Here is a 15,547-nt window from a genome sequence, read left to right on the forward strand (position 1 = left end):
AACACAGTTAAGTGTAATGTCAGTAAAGCCACAACATTATGCAAAAGAGAGAGGCCATTATTCTAAGTCCAAAGGAGACTTTAGTCCAAAGTCATCTACCTTTAAGCCAAAGAGTAGTAAAGAGTCAGATAATTTCTGCTACAGATGTGGAGAAAATGGCCATTTTGCAAACAAATGTACAGCTCCGGAGAATGCTCAAAAGGTAATCAAAAAGCTTATTCATCAAGTGCATGGAAGCCCACATGGACAAAGTCAAAGTACAGACGCTCAAGATCAGTGTGTTGCCCGAGTTAATACTACCAATGTTCCAACTCAAAGTGTCAACATACCGGAAGGTCTTATCGGTCCATCATCCATAGCTCCTATTAAGGTCAATAACATCTCATGCCATGGTCTCATGGATTCAGGGTCAACAGTGACCATTATCTTTGAGGATTGGTATAGAGCCAACATACCAACAGTCCCTATACAGCCCATTTCCAATCTAGCCATCTGGGGCCTATCAGCTGAGTCCTATCCCTACCATGGGTATGTAGTAGTAGAGATAGAGTTCCCTGAGGATGTAGCAGGTGTCAAGGGTCCCCTTAACGTCCTCGCTCTCGTCTGTCCTGAGGCCCCACAAGGTCATGAAACCCCTGTAGTGGTTGGTACCAACGCTTTTCTGTTCAGCCGCCTATTTCAGCTGTGCAGAGATAGCGGTAGTGAGAACAAAGTCAGCTCCATGAGGATACAGGCAGTTTATGACAAAATCCAAACTCAGTCCCTAGGATCCCATGCAGCCGACGATCCCATAGGGCAAGTGAAATGGCAAGGTCCAGGGCCACTTACCATTGCTCCGGGAAAAAAATGTTATGCCACGTGTAAAGTAGAGCAGAAAAGAACTAAACCCCAAGATGTTGTTTTGGTCGAAGCACCTGCCATGCCCCAACTCCCATCCGGCGTGTTGGTCCAGCCAGGTGTTCTCCGTGAAAGTGACATGGATGAGAACAGTTTCATCGTTCTATTACAGAATGAGTCAGAAAAACCCACCTCTATCCAAGTTGGCACAGTTATTGCCGAGATGCATGCAGTGGACGTAGTCACCGACCCTAAAGTTTTAGAACCTGAAGCTAGTACCGTAGCTCCCGAACTTTTTGATTTTGGTGACTCTCCTGCCCCTCCAGAATGGAAGAAAAGACTACAGCAAAAGCTAGCGCAGAGACGTAATGTTTTCTCTCTTGATGAATGGGATGTGGGGTTAGCTAAAGACGTAGAACATAATATCCGCCTTAGCAACTCTACCCCCTTCAGAGAGCGTTCACGTCGTTTAGCTCCGGCTGATATTCATGATGTACGACAACACCTACAGCAGCTGTTAGCTGCAGGCATTATCAAAGAGTCTCGAAGCCCATTCGCATCACCTATTGTTGTAGTGCGAAAAAAGAATGGCTCCATCAGAATCTGCATCGACTACAGAACTTTGAACAGTCGTACTATCCCCGACCAGTATACCATCCCTCGTATTGATGACGCCTTAGATTGTCTTACAGGCAGCAAATGGTTCTCAGTCCTCAATCTTAGGAGTGGGTACTACCAAATTGCCATGTCCGAGCAAGATAAGGAAAAGACTGCATTTATCTGCCCCCTGGGGTTCTATCAATTTGAACGAATGCCACAAGGCATCACAGGAGCCCCAGCCACTTTTCAGCGGCTCATGGAGAAGGCAGTGGGTGATATGCCCCTTCTTCAAGTCCTAGTGTACCTTGACGACATAATCGTCTTTGGTAGAACACTCGAAGAGCATGAGCAACGTCTCCTCAAAGTCTTAGATCGCCTTGAGGAGTTTGGTCTGAAATTGTCACTTGACAAATGTCAGTTCTGTCAGTCCCAAGTCAAATATGTTGGTCATATTGTCTCAAAAGATGGTATAGCCACGGATCCAGAAAAAGTAGAGGTTGTCAGGAACTGGCCAGAGCCAACAGATCTGAAAACCCTTCGCTCATTCCTTGGTTTCTGTGGGTATTATCGCAGATTTATTGCAAATTATTCAAGCATAGTCCGCCCATTAACTGAGCTTACCAAAGGTTATCCACCTACTCAGAAAAACAAGCGATCTCAAACCAAATACCCAACCAAAACGTACCTCAAACCTTCTGAGCCATTCAAAGAGCGATGGGACCACTCCTGTCAAGCCGCATTCAGAAAAATCATTGAATGTCTGACCAATGCCCCTGTTTTGGCATTTGCAGACTCCACTAAACCTTATGTCCTACATGTGGATGCTAGCCTGAATGGGTTAGGTGCCGTGCTCAATCAAGAGTACCCCGAGGGCCTTAAGCCTGTTGCTTTTGCTAGCCGAAAGATCAGTGAGTCAGAACGAAACTATCCGGTCCATCAACTGGAGTTCTTAGCACTTAAGTGGGCGGTCGTGGATAAATTTCATGACTATCTTTATGGAGCTAAGTTCACGGTTAGAACCGACAACAATCCCCTAACCTACGTGTTGACCACCGCAAAGCTAAATGCTGTTGGACATCGTTGGCTTGCAGCTTTAGCCACGTACGATTTCAACATCCAATATCGTCCTGGTCGTCACAACATAGACGCAGATCTATTGTCCCGACAACACACCAATGACACTGAATGGACAGATGTTCCACAGTCTGCAATAAAAGCTATCTGTAAAAAGGAATCTATCTATGAAGCTACTAAGTCCCCTGTCAGGCTAGTAGACCAGCTGGGAGTTCCTACATCCGTGATTCCAGAAGCTTATGTCCTTCCAGTAAGCCTAAAAGCAACTTTGGAAAATCAATTGACTCCTACAGACTTACAAGTTGCTCAAGATCTGGACCCAGTCATTGGACCAGTCAAACAAGCCATCCAGACTGGAAAGCAACTTATCACATCCAAAAATTCACCACCTGACATGTCTTTGTTAAGTCGTGAGAACAGGAAACTTGAACTGAGAGACAAAATACTATATCGACAGAGAAAACTGGACAATGGCACAGTTCACAAACAACTGGTTTTACCAGATCGATACAGAACAAGTGTAATGAGATCACTACATGATGAATGTGGACATCTAGGAGTCGAGAAGACAACAGAACTCCTCAAAGACCGTTTCTATTGGCCACGCATGAATGCTGATGTGGACCAGTACATCAAAACATGTGGACGTTGTGTCTCTCGCAAAACTCTCCCACAACGGTCATCGCCACTCAGTCAAATCACTAGCAAAGGTCCTTTAGATCTAGTCTGTATTGACTTTCTTCAGATTGAACCAGATAACAAAGGAGTTGCTAATGTATTAGTAGTGACTGATCATTACACAAGGTACGCACAGGCATTCCCTACAAAAGACCAAAAGTCAGTCACAGTTGCAAAAGTATTATGGGAGAAGTACTTTGTGCATTACGGATTACCTGCCCGGATACACTCAGATCAAGGTCGAGACTTTGAAAGTCGCCTTATCAAAGAGCTCTTGTCTATGCTAGGTATCCGAAAATCACGTACCTCACCATATCATCCGCAAGGAGATGCTCAGCCAGAACGTTTCAACAGAACCTTGCTATCAATGCTTGGAACTCTTGAACATGTACAGAAACAAAACTGGAGTCAGCACATCAGCCAGTTAGTACATGCCTATAACTGCTCAAAGAATGAGTCTACTGGATATTGTCCATACTATCTAATGTTTGGACGTAATGCCAGATTACCCATTGACATTTGCTTTGGCGCTGTTCTTGGAGATGACGCGGAGATGACTCACCTGCAGTACGTCGACAAAATGAGGAAAGAACTCAAACAAGCATACCATCTAGCTACCGAGAATGCAACAAAGAACCATTTGAGGAACAAGTCACGTTATGACCAAAGAGTAAGAGACCAACCTTTACAAGAGGGAGACAGAGTTCTGATAAGAAACGTTGGCCTTACTGGTAAACACAAACTGCAAGACCGGTGGAAGTCAATACCTTACATTGTCATCACACAGCTGCCAAACCTACCTGTGTACAAGGTAAAACTGGAACAAGGATCTGGAGGTGTCAAAACTCTACACAGAGACCATCTGCTACCAATCGGTTATCTTGTCAGAATCGCAGATAACTCAGTTTCACCTGAAAGAGTAAGAACACCAGTTACTAGAAGACGTCATGCCAACAGACGTCAGATACGGGACCAAGAAGACCGATTATCTGATGTCTTGCCAGACACAGAATCTGAGAATGAGTATGTCTACCAGTACCCCACCATTTCCAGTGACCATATTCAGGGACATGAATTCAGGTCAGACAGACCTAACACAGAATCTCTTCACTCTGATAATTCCCCCTCATCTGAGAGTGAACCGGAATTGGAGGAAGGACCTTCTGAAAGTTCTCATGAAGAGGAATGTCAGCCATCAAATGTGGAAGGAGACACCAGTGATACGGCTGCAGACACCGAAGCGGAGTTGAGGACTCCTGCAAGACCTAAAACTCGAAAGTCAAAGCGAGAGGTGAAACCAGTAATCCGTTTGACCTATGACAAACCTGGAACGCAGTCTGAGGAACCTGTGACTATTGTACACCAAGGCATGGTTATACAGTTGAACCTCAGTAGCACCAGAGATAAAAACCATCATGTAAAACACTCTAAACACCCAAGGCATTACTCTGAGCCCAAGTCTAAAGTCCTGCGTTAGATGAGGACATCTAAATATTTTAGACGGGGAGGGTGTAGCCTGGTCTCAAATATCTATTTTAGACACTACAGGTTAAGAGGATATAAATATTGTCATGTAAAAACTTTATTGTAAATATTTCATAGGTGTTTAAAAAACAAAACAAGAGTTCAAATGCATTAAAAACGTGTTTAAAATCACAATAAATAGAAGTCAATTATAATTTAAGTGTTCATGGAGTTAAAGTTACAAGAAACCCAAAGGTTTGTTATCTAATGTAAAACAAGGAAAACTTTGTATTTGCTTCAAGTTGTTTTACAAGCTCATTTTGGGTTGTCAATCTTGTATTTGTTCTTATCCCACTGGTTGATGTAAACCTATTGTCCAATCAGACGTAAGGGAGGCGGGACTAAGTGAGGCGAAGAAAAGAAAAACTAAGCTAGTGAGAGTCGGCAGCAGCACGTTACCGGAGGAGGTTGTGTACCAGAGCTAACGGGAGAATAGTCAAAACAATAGCCGTGGATGCAGAGTCTACGTTCCTGTTATGGACTGTTTTGCCCTGTGATGAGTGAGTACTGAATGTGGAGTTAGCATTGAGCTTAAACGGGATGTATAAGTACTTAAAATGTATGATGTTAATCGCGAGTTAGCATGTTAGCATTTTAGAGTCTGTATTAGCTATGTATGCTGAGTATGTAAGCTACAGATTACTCTATGGAACTAAATAGTAATCTCTAATGCACAGTGGACCGAGAGGAATTCTCTGGACCCTTCTGCTGTGGATAGGATTTCCGTGGGTTTGTCCCAGTGTGCTCAGCAGCCCATGTATGCCGCTAATTCCGACCACGTTGCCGAGTGGAGGCCGCATGGTCACAAACCGAGCCTGCCCCTCAGCTTGTCCTCGCACTTAGCCCAAAGGATTTGTGAGTAGCCACGAGCACGTGCGTTTTGTTTTCTGCTTGTTTATCAAGCGAAGCGGCCATTTGTGTGTTTTTCTGGCCCAACGAGTCCGAGCAACGATCAGGCCTGCAACGGTTTCAGTAAAGGAGCTCTAAAAGGTTACAAATTTGAACTGAACTTGAAAGGGGAATATCTTGGATAAATGTGTTGTTTCTAAACATTGACTGTGAATTGTGAAGAGGGAAAAACCATCCAATTGAGTTGTAAGGAAACACTTCAGAACTTGGAATATTGTTTTTTTTTTATTTAAATCATACTTTGGTTTGACTAAATCTTACATTTTGAATTTAAAGTTTTGTGTTGTGTCATATTTATGATTTGCAGAGTTTATAAGTGATAAGGGTTATTAAAAAGGTAAAAGAGAGATTTAGCATGTTAGATAAATTCATTATTCTTAGTGAAGATTAAACAGAACTCCTTATTTTCACTAAGTGGAGGCACCGCCAACATTAAGATTTCTAAGTACAAAGGTTAAAACTGGTTAGCTATCGTTTCTCCTGTTTACCAATAAAATAAGTAACGTACCCAGGGCCCCGCTCAGAGTACTATCACCATCTTAACCGAGGGTTAATCCAGAGCTACTTGAGTTGGGTGCTACACTTATAAACACACACAAAGTAACTCCACCAGAGTGCCTATTTCGGGTCACTTTTGCCGGTCCAAGCCGGGGTAAAGGAGCAGGGTTGGAATTGTGACATTAAAAAAAAACAATAATTGCTAAAAGAAATTTAATTTGTAGTTCTAAATAAACTCTAAATGCATTTAGGACGTTTTTTACTCACTTTATGTCTCTTCCACAATGTTATTTCTCTCTCCAACAACATAGGTTAATATTAGATTAGCATGACCAATTATGCAAATTAGGCAATGACGTCATTTAGCGACTTCTAGCGACTTTTAGGACAACCAATAGCGATTTTTTTTTTCCCCTCCTTGAATTGCTACCTTATCGTGGTGGAGGGGTTTGTGTGTCCCAGGGATCCCAGGGGCTATGTTGTCTGGGGGCTTTTGCCCCCTGGTAGGGTCTCCCATGGCAAATTGGCCCTGGGTGAGGGACCAGACAAAGAGCGATTCATAAGACCCTTATGAAAAGGACACCGAGAGAACAGTTTACCCTGCCCGGGATAGGGTTACCGGGGCCCCGCCCTGGAGCCAGGCCCGGGGAGGGTGCCCGAGGGCGAGCGTCTGGTGGCCGGGCCTTAATCCATGGGGCCCGGCCGGGCACAGCCCGAAGAGGAGACATGGGCCCATCCTCCCGCAGGCCCACCACCCGCAGGAGGCGCCATAGGGGTCGGGTGCATTGTGTGCCGGGTGGCGGCCAGGAGCGGAGGCCCTGGCGGACTGACCCCCGGCTGCCAAGACTGGCAATAGGGACATGGAATGTCACCTCTCTGGGGAAGGAGCCTGAGTTAGTGCGTGAGGTTGAGAGGTACCGGCTAGATATAGTCGGGCTCACCTCTACACATGGCTTGGGCTCTGGAACCAGTCTCCTGGAGAGGGGCTGGACTCTGTCTCAGTCTGGAGTTGCCCCTGGTGAGAGGCGGCGGGCTGGGGTGGGTATTCTAATATCCCCTCGGCTTGCTGCCGGTACGTTGGGGTTTTTCCCGGTGGACGAGAGGGTTTGTTCCCTGCGCCTTAGGGTCGGGGAACGGGTCCTGACTGTCATCTGCGCTTATGCGCCGAGTGGCAGTTCAGAGTACCCAGCCTTCTTAGAGTCCCTGGGGGGGGGGTGCTGGAGGGTGCTCCACCTGGAGACTCTGTTGTCCTGCTGGGAGACTTCAATGCTCACGTGGGTAACGACAGCGAGACCTGGAGGGGCGTGATTGGGAGGAACGGCCTCCCTGATCTGAACCCGAGCGGTGCTTTGTTATTAGACTTCTGTGCTAATCACAGTTTGGCCATAATGAACACCCTGTTCGAACATAAGAGTGTCCATAAGTGCACGTGGCACCAGGACGCTCTAGGCCAGGGGTGCCCAATCCCGGTCCTCGAGAGCTACCGTCCTGCAGCTTTTAGATGCATCCCTACTCCAACACAGCTGAATCAAATGGTTTGATTACCTCTTCAGCATGCCATCGTGTTTGGCAAAGGCCTGATAACAAGCCATTCATTTGATTCAGCTGTGTTGGAGTAGGGATGCATCTAAAAGCTGCAGGATAGTAGCTCTCGAGGACTGGGATTGGGCAGCCCTGCTCTAGGCCGTAGGTCGATGATCGATTTTGTAATCGTATCAGCAGACCTGCGACCATATGTTCTGGACACTCGGGTAAAGAGAGGGGCTGAGCTGTCAACTGATCACCACCTGGTGGTGAGTTGGATCAGGTGGCGGGGGAGGACGCTGGACAGACCTGGTGCACCTAAACGCGTAGTGAGGGTGTGCTGGGAACGTCTAGCAGAGGCCCCAGTCCGCGAGATCTTCAACGCACACCTCCGGCAGAGCTTCAACAGCATTCCGAGGGAGACTGGGGACATTGAGTCCGAATGGACCATGTTCAGCGTCTCCATTGCCGAGGCTGCTGCATTGAGCTGCGGCCGCAAGGTGGTTGGTGCCTGCCGTGGTGGTAATCCCCAAACCAAATGGTGGACACCAGAGGTGAAGGGAGCCACCAGGCTGAAGGAGGAGTCCTATCAGGCTTGGTTAGCCTGTGGGACTCCGGAGGCAGCCGACAGGTATCGACAGGCCAAGCGGAATGCGGCTCGGGCAGTGGCTGAAGCAAAAACTCAGGTGTGGGAGGAGTTCGGAGAGGCCATGGAAAAAGACTTTCGGACTGCCTCGAAGAAATTCTGGCAAACCGTCAGACGTCTCAGGAGGGGAAAGCGGTGCTCTACCTGCACTGTGTATAGTGCTGGTGGAGCGCTGCTGACGTCGACTGAGAAAATTGTCAGGCGGTGGAAGGAATACTTCGAGGACCTCCTTAATCTCACTGACACGTCTTCCGAGGAGGAAGCAGAGTCTGGGGATGAGGGGAATGACCCGCCAATTTCCGGGGGCGAGGTCACTGAGGCAGTTAAACAACTCCTTGGTGGCAGAGTCCCTGATGTTGATGAGGTCCGCCCCGAGTTCCTGAAGGCTCTGGACGTTGTAGGGCTGTCCTGGTTGACACGCCTCTGCAATGTTGCGTGGAGATCAGGGGTAGTACCTGTGGACTGGCAGACCGGGGTGGTGGTCCCCATCTTTAAGAAGGGGGACCGGAGGGTGTGTTCCAACTACAGGGGGATCACACTCCTCACCCTCCCTGGGAAAATCTATGCCAGGGTGCTGGAAAGGAGAGTTCATCCGCTAGTTGAACCTCGGATACAGGAGGAACAATGCGGTTTTCGTCCTGGTCGCGGAACACTGGACCAGCTCTTTATCCTCTCCAGGATACTTGAGGGTGCATGGGAGTTTTCCCAACCAGTCTACATGTGTTTTGTGGACTTGGAGAAGGCATTCGACCATGTCCCTCGGGGTGTCCTGTGGGAGGTGTTGCGGGAATATGGGGTGTCTGGCCCATTGCTACGGGCCATTCGATCCCTATACAACCGTTGCAAGAGCTTGGTTCGCATTGCCGGCAATAAGTCGGACTCGTTCCCGGTGGGTGATGGGCTCCGCCAGGGCTGCCCTTTGTCTCCGGTTCTGTTCATAATTTTTATGGATAGGATTTCTAGGCGCAGCCAAGTGGCGGAGGGCTTTCGCTTTGGTGGCCTCAGAATCTCATCTCTGATTTTTGCAGATGATGTGGTTCTGTTGGCTTCATCGGGTGAGGCCCTCCAGCTCGCACTGGAACGGTTCGCAACCGAGTGTGAAGCAGCGGGAATGAGGATCAGCACCTCCAAATCTGAGGCCATGGTTCTCAGCCGGAAAAGGGTGGAGTGCCCACTTGGGGTCGGGGATGAGTTCCTGCCCCAAGTGGAGGAGTTCAAGTATCTCGGGGTCTTGTTCTCGAGTGATGGGAGAAGGGAGCCGGAGATCGACAGACGGATTGGGGCTGCAGCTGCAGTAATGCGGACGCTGCACCGGTCCGTCGTGGTGAAGAGGGAGCTGAGTGTAAAAGCGAAGCTCTCAATTTACCGGTCGATCTACGTCCCTACCCTCACCTATGGCCACGAGCTGTGGGTAGTGACCGAAAGAACGAGATCCAATCCAGTAATTTAGGTCAGTATCGGACCCATACGTAATATCGGATCGGTCCATCTCTAGTGTCTACACTATCTTTGGTTAGAAACGGGGACATGTACTTCCTGGATGATGGCCTCACTACTGCCCCTAGAGACTGAAGAAAATGATGCATGTACTAAGTGTTAGCGCAGGTGTTTTGAGTGAACCCATTGTTGTTTTGTTTTTACTAGCTTTGTATCGCTATGCCCTGAAGAAGGCACACCAGATATTCTCTTTTTTTTATGTTTTATGTTAGAATTGTGTTCTCAGATGTTCACCCACCGTTGCAGAGGTAAGAGCTCCCTTTCTGATTTTTTTTTTTTTTGGCCTTTTTAGCCCTTTCTGTATTGTGTGGGATAAATCTAGAAATTAGCAAAAACTAAAAGTGCTTTCCTAGCATTATTTTTCCACATAAAAAAAAAAAAAAAAAAAAAGAAAAAATACTTGGCTTGATCCCAGATAATGGCTTTTCCTTGCACAACATAACTTTTAGTTGTAAAGTCAATTGGTAAACTTGATTTATTTATTTTTTTTAATTATGTGTTTGTCTAGTTTTGTTTTGTTTTTATTGGTTTTGTCTTAACTAGGGGTAGAAAATGTAATGCGTTGATTGTGATTAATTAATGAAAAAAAATAACTAGTTGAAAATAGAGCAGGGCGATATGGCCAAAAATATTTATCACGATATATATTTGAAAATTTGCGATAACGATATAACCGACGATATAATTGATGCGAGACAAAATACAACTCCACAACATTACTAGCGCAAAAAGACAACCTTCCATTTATTTTCACTTAAACAAGAAGCTGGTTTTTATGTACATTAAAGCTTTATAAAAATGTAACAGTGCAAATGCAAATTCCTTGCTGAAAGTTTAACCAAAAGGCATTTCCAGTAGAAATGGGCTGACATATCCTGAGCATAACCATGTATAATATCCACTGAAGTTGAAAAGAGGTGCTTTGCAACATTAAACTGCAGTGTGCAGTACGTATTTTTCGGACCATAAGGTGCACGGGATTATAAGGCACATTAAGCGAAACAAAGCAGTCAGATAAATCAAACTTTATTAAACTCATTCTTCTTGCTTCCTCCACTTCTGTACCATTGATTCATTAATGTTGAATTCTCTGGCAGCTGCTCTATTCCCATGTTGTTGCAGTATATTAATGACTAACCTCGTATTGTGGATGGATTATCTCAGTTGTTCTCCTGACTGAAGTTTGGTCCGTTTACAGTATCCTGCCATGCGATTGCATTTGTCTCTAACCATGAAGAACCTTCACGTTAACTTTTATAAGTGGAAAAGTGTTAGTGTTCGTCCTCCAGCTTCACTGTTTATGTTATGCTAACATAGCTGTGTCGCTAGCGATCACGTAGCACATCATTATATACCAGCTAGCCCAACTTCAGTAACCCTACAAACGTCACTGCTGTTTAGTTTCCTGTCTTCATTTATGTTGGAAGTGATAGCAGAGCTGTACGTTTGATTTTTTTCAGAAATCTCTCCGTCAGAACATGCTATATCATGCTTAGGTAACTAGCGAAACTAGCGAGCTAACTTCCGCTAGCTTCCTGCTAACTTCTAACTCCGTTAAATGTAATAACTTTTGTTTTCATGGATGCCTGGAAGTTAAACTTTATAGTTACACCTGGTAAAGCAGCAATGCTGATCGTTTTATTAAAGATGAAAGAATTTAGACAGTTTTTAACTCTAAGTGATGCTGCAGTGTTGTTTGACCTGAAGATACGGAGTTTAGGACCCAGATTACTCCCAGATTTAAGAGCATCTTAGTCCGACAAATATGACAATAACAACGGCCGCTTGCATGTTCTGCAAAAAAATGTGCTTTGTTGTGTATCTGACGGACAAACACCAAACCAGTTCCACATCACTGAAGTTGCACCATTTTTACAAACCAATTCTGGTTCATCTGTTTCACTCAACAATCGGCCATGTGCGTATGAAAACAAAGGCACTGCGCATGCGCGTTTTACTCCCATTCTATCGCGATATTTCATTTTCCTATCGTTGCCTAACATTATACCGGTATTACCGTGAACGGTATAATATGGCCCAGCCCTAGTTGAAAATAACAACTTCTGCCTCTTCTGTCCCATGTGAGTGACTGTTCTCACCTGCAAGTCACATGGTAACAAAACGGAGAGTTGCCTTGAGCTCTGAAAATGTGCACAGGCTAGTTTGTCTAAGTAACTGGCTGAAAGAGATGTACAGTAAATAAGAATTGAGATATTGTGAGTCCAATGGGTTTTTGTTTTTGCACTAAAATGTTTGATGGTAACACTGTTTTAACCTAATGTACAAAATAATTTTGGCTAAGGTTACTCAGTTTAAAGGTGAAGCTATTCAAGTAACCTTTTATGTTTTTGTCTTTTTTTTTTTTTTCAGAAGAAAAACTGCACTTTGTGTTGAAATTTTAATTATTGTTATTTAAAAATGATACCATTTTGAAAATGTACTTAAAGTATTTAAAATAACACTTTATTTTAAAGTCTGTTATAAAGTCTGTTTCTTTTCTCTGTTTTGCATTGTAATGCAGTTTAAATGTTTTTTTAAAATTAAAAACCCTTTGGTGCTTTGGGGCAAATTTTCTTGTGCGATCAAATGTGCTTAATTAAGATTAATTAATTATGAAGCCTCTAATTTATTTTTTAATCAAGTCCCACCCCTTATCTTAACATATTTAAACAAACATTTGACAAAAAACAACAATATTTTCAATATCTTTTTTTTATTTTTTAACCGCTATTTTATTTTACGTATTCAGAGAGGGGCCCCTGCACCAGTGCATGTATGCTTTTTTTACTACTTTGAAATGATCATGATACACACCAATTTAAATGATTAATTTTAAAATAAAATTATTAAGCTTTTCCTGATATCTTTCCTTTTAGGTAAAACGACAGAAGCAGACCGATACGGACTGATGGTGGGATTACAGCAGAGGGCAGAACCGATGAAGGTGTGCAGGGTGAGAATGGAGAAAACAGCAAAACATTGATACAGTTGTAATTTTCATCTTTTACCCATCTTATTCTTTCTTCCTATTTTCATCCCAGTCTATCCTCTCTGCCTCCCGGTCTTCCTTCTTGTCTCCCCATCTTTCTCACTTCTCTGGGACTTCTTCACTCTCTCTATAATGCTCTGTTTTCCTCCTTGTCTCCACTCTGTCTCACTATCTTATTACCTGTCTTTCACTCTGTCCTGGGTTTTTCCCTTTTTTCCCCAGTTTACTAGAGTTGTAATAGTTTTGTGTCATATGATTAGTTTTCATTGTTATTTTGTTTTGACTTTTTCTTTTTAATTCAGTTTAGTGTAATTTAGTTTTCAGAGGGTTTTGGCTTGTTTCAGTTTAGTTTTCATTTTTAAAAAGTGTACTCTTTAGTTTTTATTATTTCAGTGTTACTTTCAATCTATTTCTTCCTTCCTCTCCATTTCTTTCTTCTTCTTCTTTTGTCCCCAGCTGGTGGTCGGCAGGGGAGGTCATCCACGAAGTGTCACGCTTTGTCCTCCAGTGAGCGGCGCGCTGCTGCAGCAGAAGGCCAAACCATTGGAGTTGTCGCTTCTGGATCAGCTGTTCCAGACCTGACCTGTCTCTCTTCCTCACTCGCATCTTGTCTTATCCGCTTCTTAGAATTCCTCTCCGCCTTCTTTCCTTGTTGTCCATCCTCTTTACATGTCCTTACTTCCTTTCTGTTTTAATCCCTCCCTGTATTCCTGTTGTACTTCGCTTTCTAAATGTCTTCTTCCCTGAGTGCCTACAATTTCCTGTCCTTCTGCTATTCCTGTCTCCCTCTCCCCTCCCTCTCTCTCTCTACCTTTTTCCCTCTGTGTAACTTTCCCTGTTTTATTCCCTGTTTTATTCCCTCTTCCTATCTTCCTCCCTCTCCTCATGTGTTCTTCCCATCTGTCTCTTTATTCTTTCCTCTCTTCTTTCCATTTTTCTCGCTCCCGTTCTGTTTTCTTCCCTCTTCTTTTTCGGTCTTCCTCCCTCCCTGTACTCCTCCTGTTATCGCCTTAGTCTTCCTCACTCTTTTCTGTCTTCCACCTTCGCTCTTCTCGCTGTCTCTTCAGTTTTCATTTGTTTTCCTCTCTATTTTTGTTTTTCTTCCCTCACCTCCACCTTCCTTTTTCCCGTTTTTCTTCCTTCCTCTTAATTTTTTCATTTCTTTCCTTCCTGTCTCCCTCCCTTCCTTCCTTCCTTGTTGTCCTTTTTCTCTACATGTCCTCCATCTTTCCATCTTCCTTTCTCTCTGTATTCCTTTCATCCTCTCTCAATTTCTTCCTCTCTGTTGTTCATCCTCTCTGGTATCGTTGTCTTCCTCCCTCCCTTGTCCTCTTCTTCTCTTTGTCTCTGTTCACTTCTTTTTTTGTTGTCCCTCATCTCTACCTATCCTTTTTTTCCTCGCTCCCACTATTCCTGCCGTCCTCCTTGCCTCAATGTTGTCTTCCCTGTCCCACTGCCTCTCTTCCTTCCTCTCTACATATTTTTCCCTTCCTTCCTTGTTGTCCTTCCTCTTGTCCTTTGTCTTCCTCCCTGTATTCCTTTCATGCTTCCTGTCTCTGTCTTCCTCCTTCCTTTGCTCTTTTACTGTCTCCCCCTCTTACTCTCCATTTCCTTCACTCTCTACCTCTCCCTTCCTTCCTTGTTGTCCTTTATCGATACCTGTCCTGTCTGTCTTCCTTCCTGCATTCCTGTCATTTTCCATCTCTTAATGTCATCTCGTTATTTTTTTTTCCCCGTTTTCATCCGTCTTCCTCTCTGTCTTTGTTTTCCCTCCCTCTCATGTCTTCTTTCCCGTCTTTCTCCCTTTTCTTTCATCTGTTCTCTCCATTTCCCTCACATCCGCTCTGTTTTCTTCCCATTTTCTCTCTTCCTGTTTACCTTTTTTTTTCTCCCCTCATCTCTGCCTTCCTGTTTATTCATCCCCTTCTTCTTTTCTTTCCTTCCTATCTCCCTTCCTTCCTTGCTGTCCTTTTTATTCTACCTGTCCTCCATCTTTCTTTCCTTTCTCCCTGTATTCCTTTCATCATCCCACTCAGTTTCTTCTTCTTTGTTGTTCATCCTCCCTGTTATCACCGCTGTCTTCCTCCCTCCCTTGTTCTCTTGTCTTCTCTGTTTACCTCTTTCCTTGTTGTCCTTCGTCTCTACTTATCCTTTCTCACTCACTCCCATTATTCCTGTAGTCCTCCTTGCATCAATGTTTTCTTCTGTCCTACTGCCTCTCTTCCTCCCTCCTTCTTTTCCCATCTTCCTCTCGCGTTTCTCTATTCTTACCCCTCTAATCAATTTTAAATCATGCTTTTTATTTGTTCTTGTTTCTAATGTCTCTGTAAAGCACTTTGAATCACCTTGTTGTTGAATTGTGCTATACAAATAAACTTGCCTTGCCTTGCCTTGCCTCTATTTGTCTCCCTGTATTCCTTCTTTTCTTTTTGTCCTAGTCTTTGGCTATCCTTAGTCCTCCTCCCTCCCTGTATTCCTTTCATGCTTCCTCTCTGTCTCTTCCTCCTTCCCCTGCTCTTTTACTGTCTCCCCCTCTCTCTCAAATCCCCCCACTGTCTTACCTCTCCCTTCCTTGTCCTTCATCTCTTTACCTCTCCATTGTCTTCCTACCTGCATTCCTGTCATTCTCCGTCTTGTCTTTCATAATGTCTTACCTGTTTCTTTATTTCCTCCTCTGTTCTTTTATTGTCTTCCTTCACTCTACCCACATTTTCCAGTCCTTTGACAATTCCTGTCTTCCTTGCTTTCTTTGTCTTCCCTATAATTTTTGT

General features: G+C 44.4%; 1 protein-coding gene across 4 annotated transcripts; it reads left to right on the forward strand.

Moving 5' to 3' along the window:
* Positions 1 to 5,060: 5,060 nt before the first annotated feature.
* Positions 5,061 to 15,176, forward strand: LOC146684460 (uncharacterized). 4 transcript variants are annotated; one of them, XR_014917198.1, is made up of 4 exons: positions 5,061 to 5,213; positions 5,391 to 5,703; positions 12,664 to 12,740; positions 13,233 to 15,176. XR_014917198.1 is itself a non-coding variant. In XM_085444109.1 (3 exons), exons 1-3 carry the CDS (start codon positions 5,469 to 5,471, stop codon positions 13,356 to 13,358), a joined length of 303 nt encoding a protein of 100 aa, XP_085300235.1. In that variant the 5' UTR covers positions 5,220 to 5,468; the 3' UTR covers positions 13,359 to 15,176. The 4 variants fall into 4 exon arrangements, 2 of the variants coding, with proteins under 2 accessions (XP_085300235.1, XP_085300236.1); XR_014917197.1 differs by lacking the exon at positions 5,061 to 5,213 and having other exon boundaries at positions 5,220 to 5,703; XM_085444109.1 differs by lacking the exon at positions 5,061 to 5,213 and having other exon boundaries at positions 5,220 to 5,568.
* Positions 15,177 to 15,547: the final 371 nt, after the last annotated feature.

Source organism: Copadichromis virginalis, linkage group LG20 (assembly GCF_057382275.1).
Source record: "Copadichromis virginalis isolate Kocher_CV1m ecotype Utaka linkage group LG20, C_Virginalis_male_GT1.1, whole genome shotgun sequence".
Classification (NCBI taxonomy): Eukaryota; Metazoa; Chordata; class Actinopteri; order Cichliformes; family Cichlidae; genus Copadichromis; species Copadichromis virginalis.

Bases quoted from the DNA above. Each gene is read 5' to 3' on its own strand.
- LOC146684460 (XM_085444109.1), top strand. From the start codon at position 5,469: ATGTATGCCGCTAATTCCGACCACGTTGCCGAGTGGAGGCCGCATGGT. The intron at 5,569-12,663 runs GTGAGTAGCCAC...CTTTCCTTTTAG, and splicing joins GCACTTAGCCCAAAGGATTT to GTAAAACGACAGAAGCAGAC. The intron at 12,741-13,232 runs GTGAGAATGGAG...TTTTGTCCCCAG, and splicing joins AACCGATGAAGGTGTGCAGG to CTGGTGGTCGGCAGGGGAGG.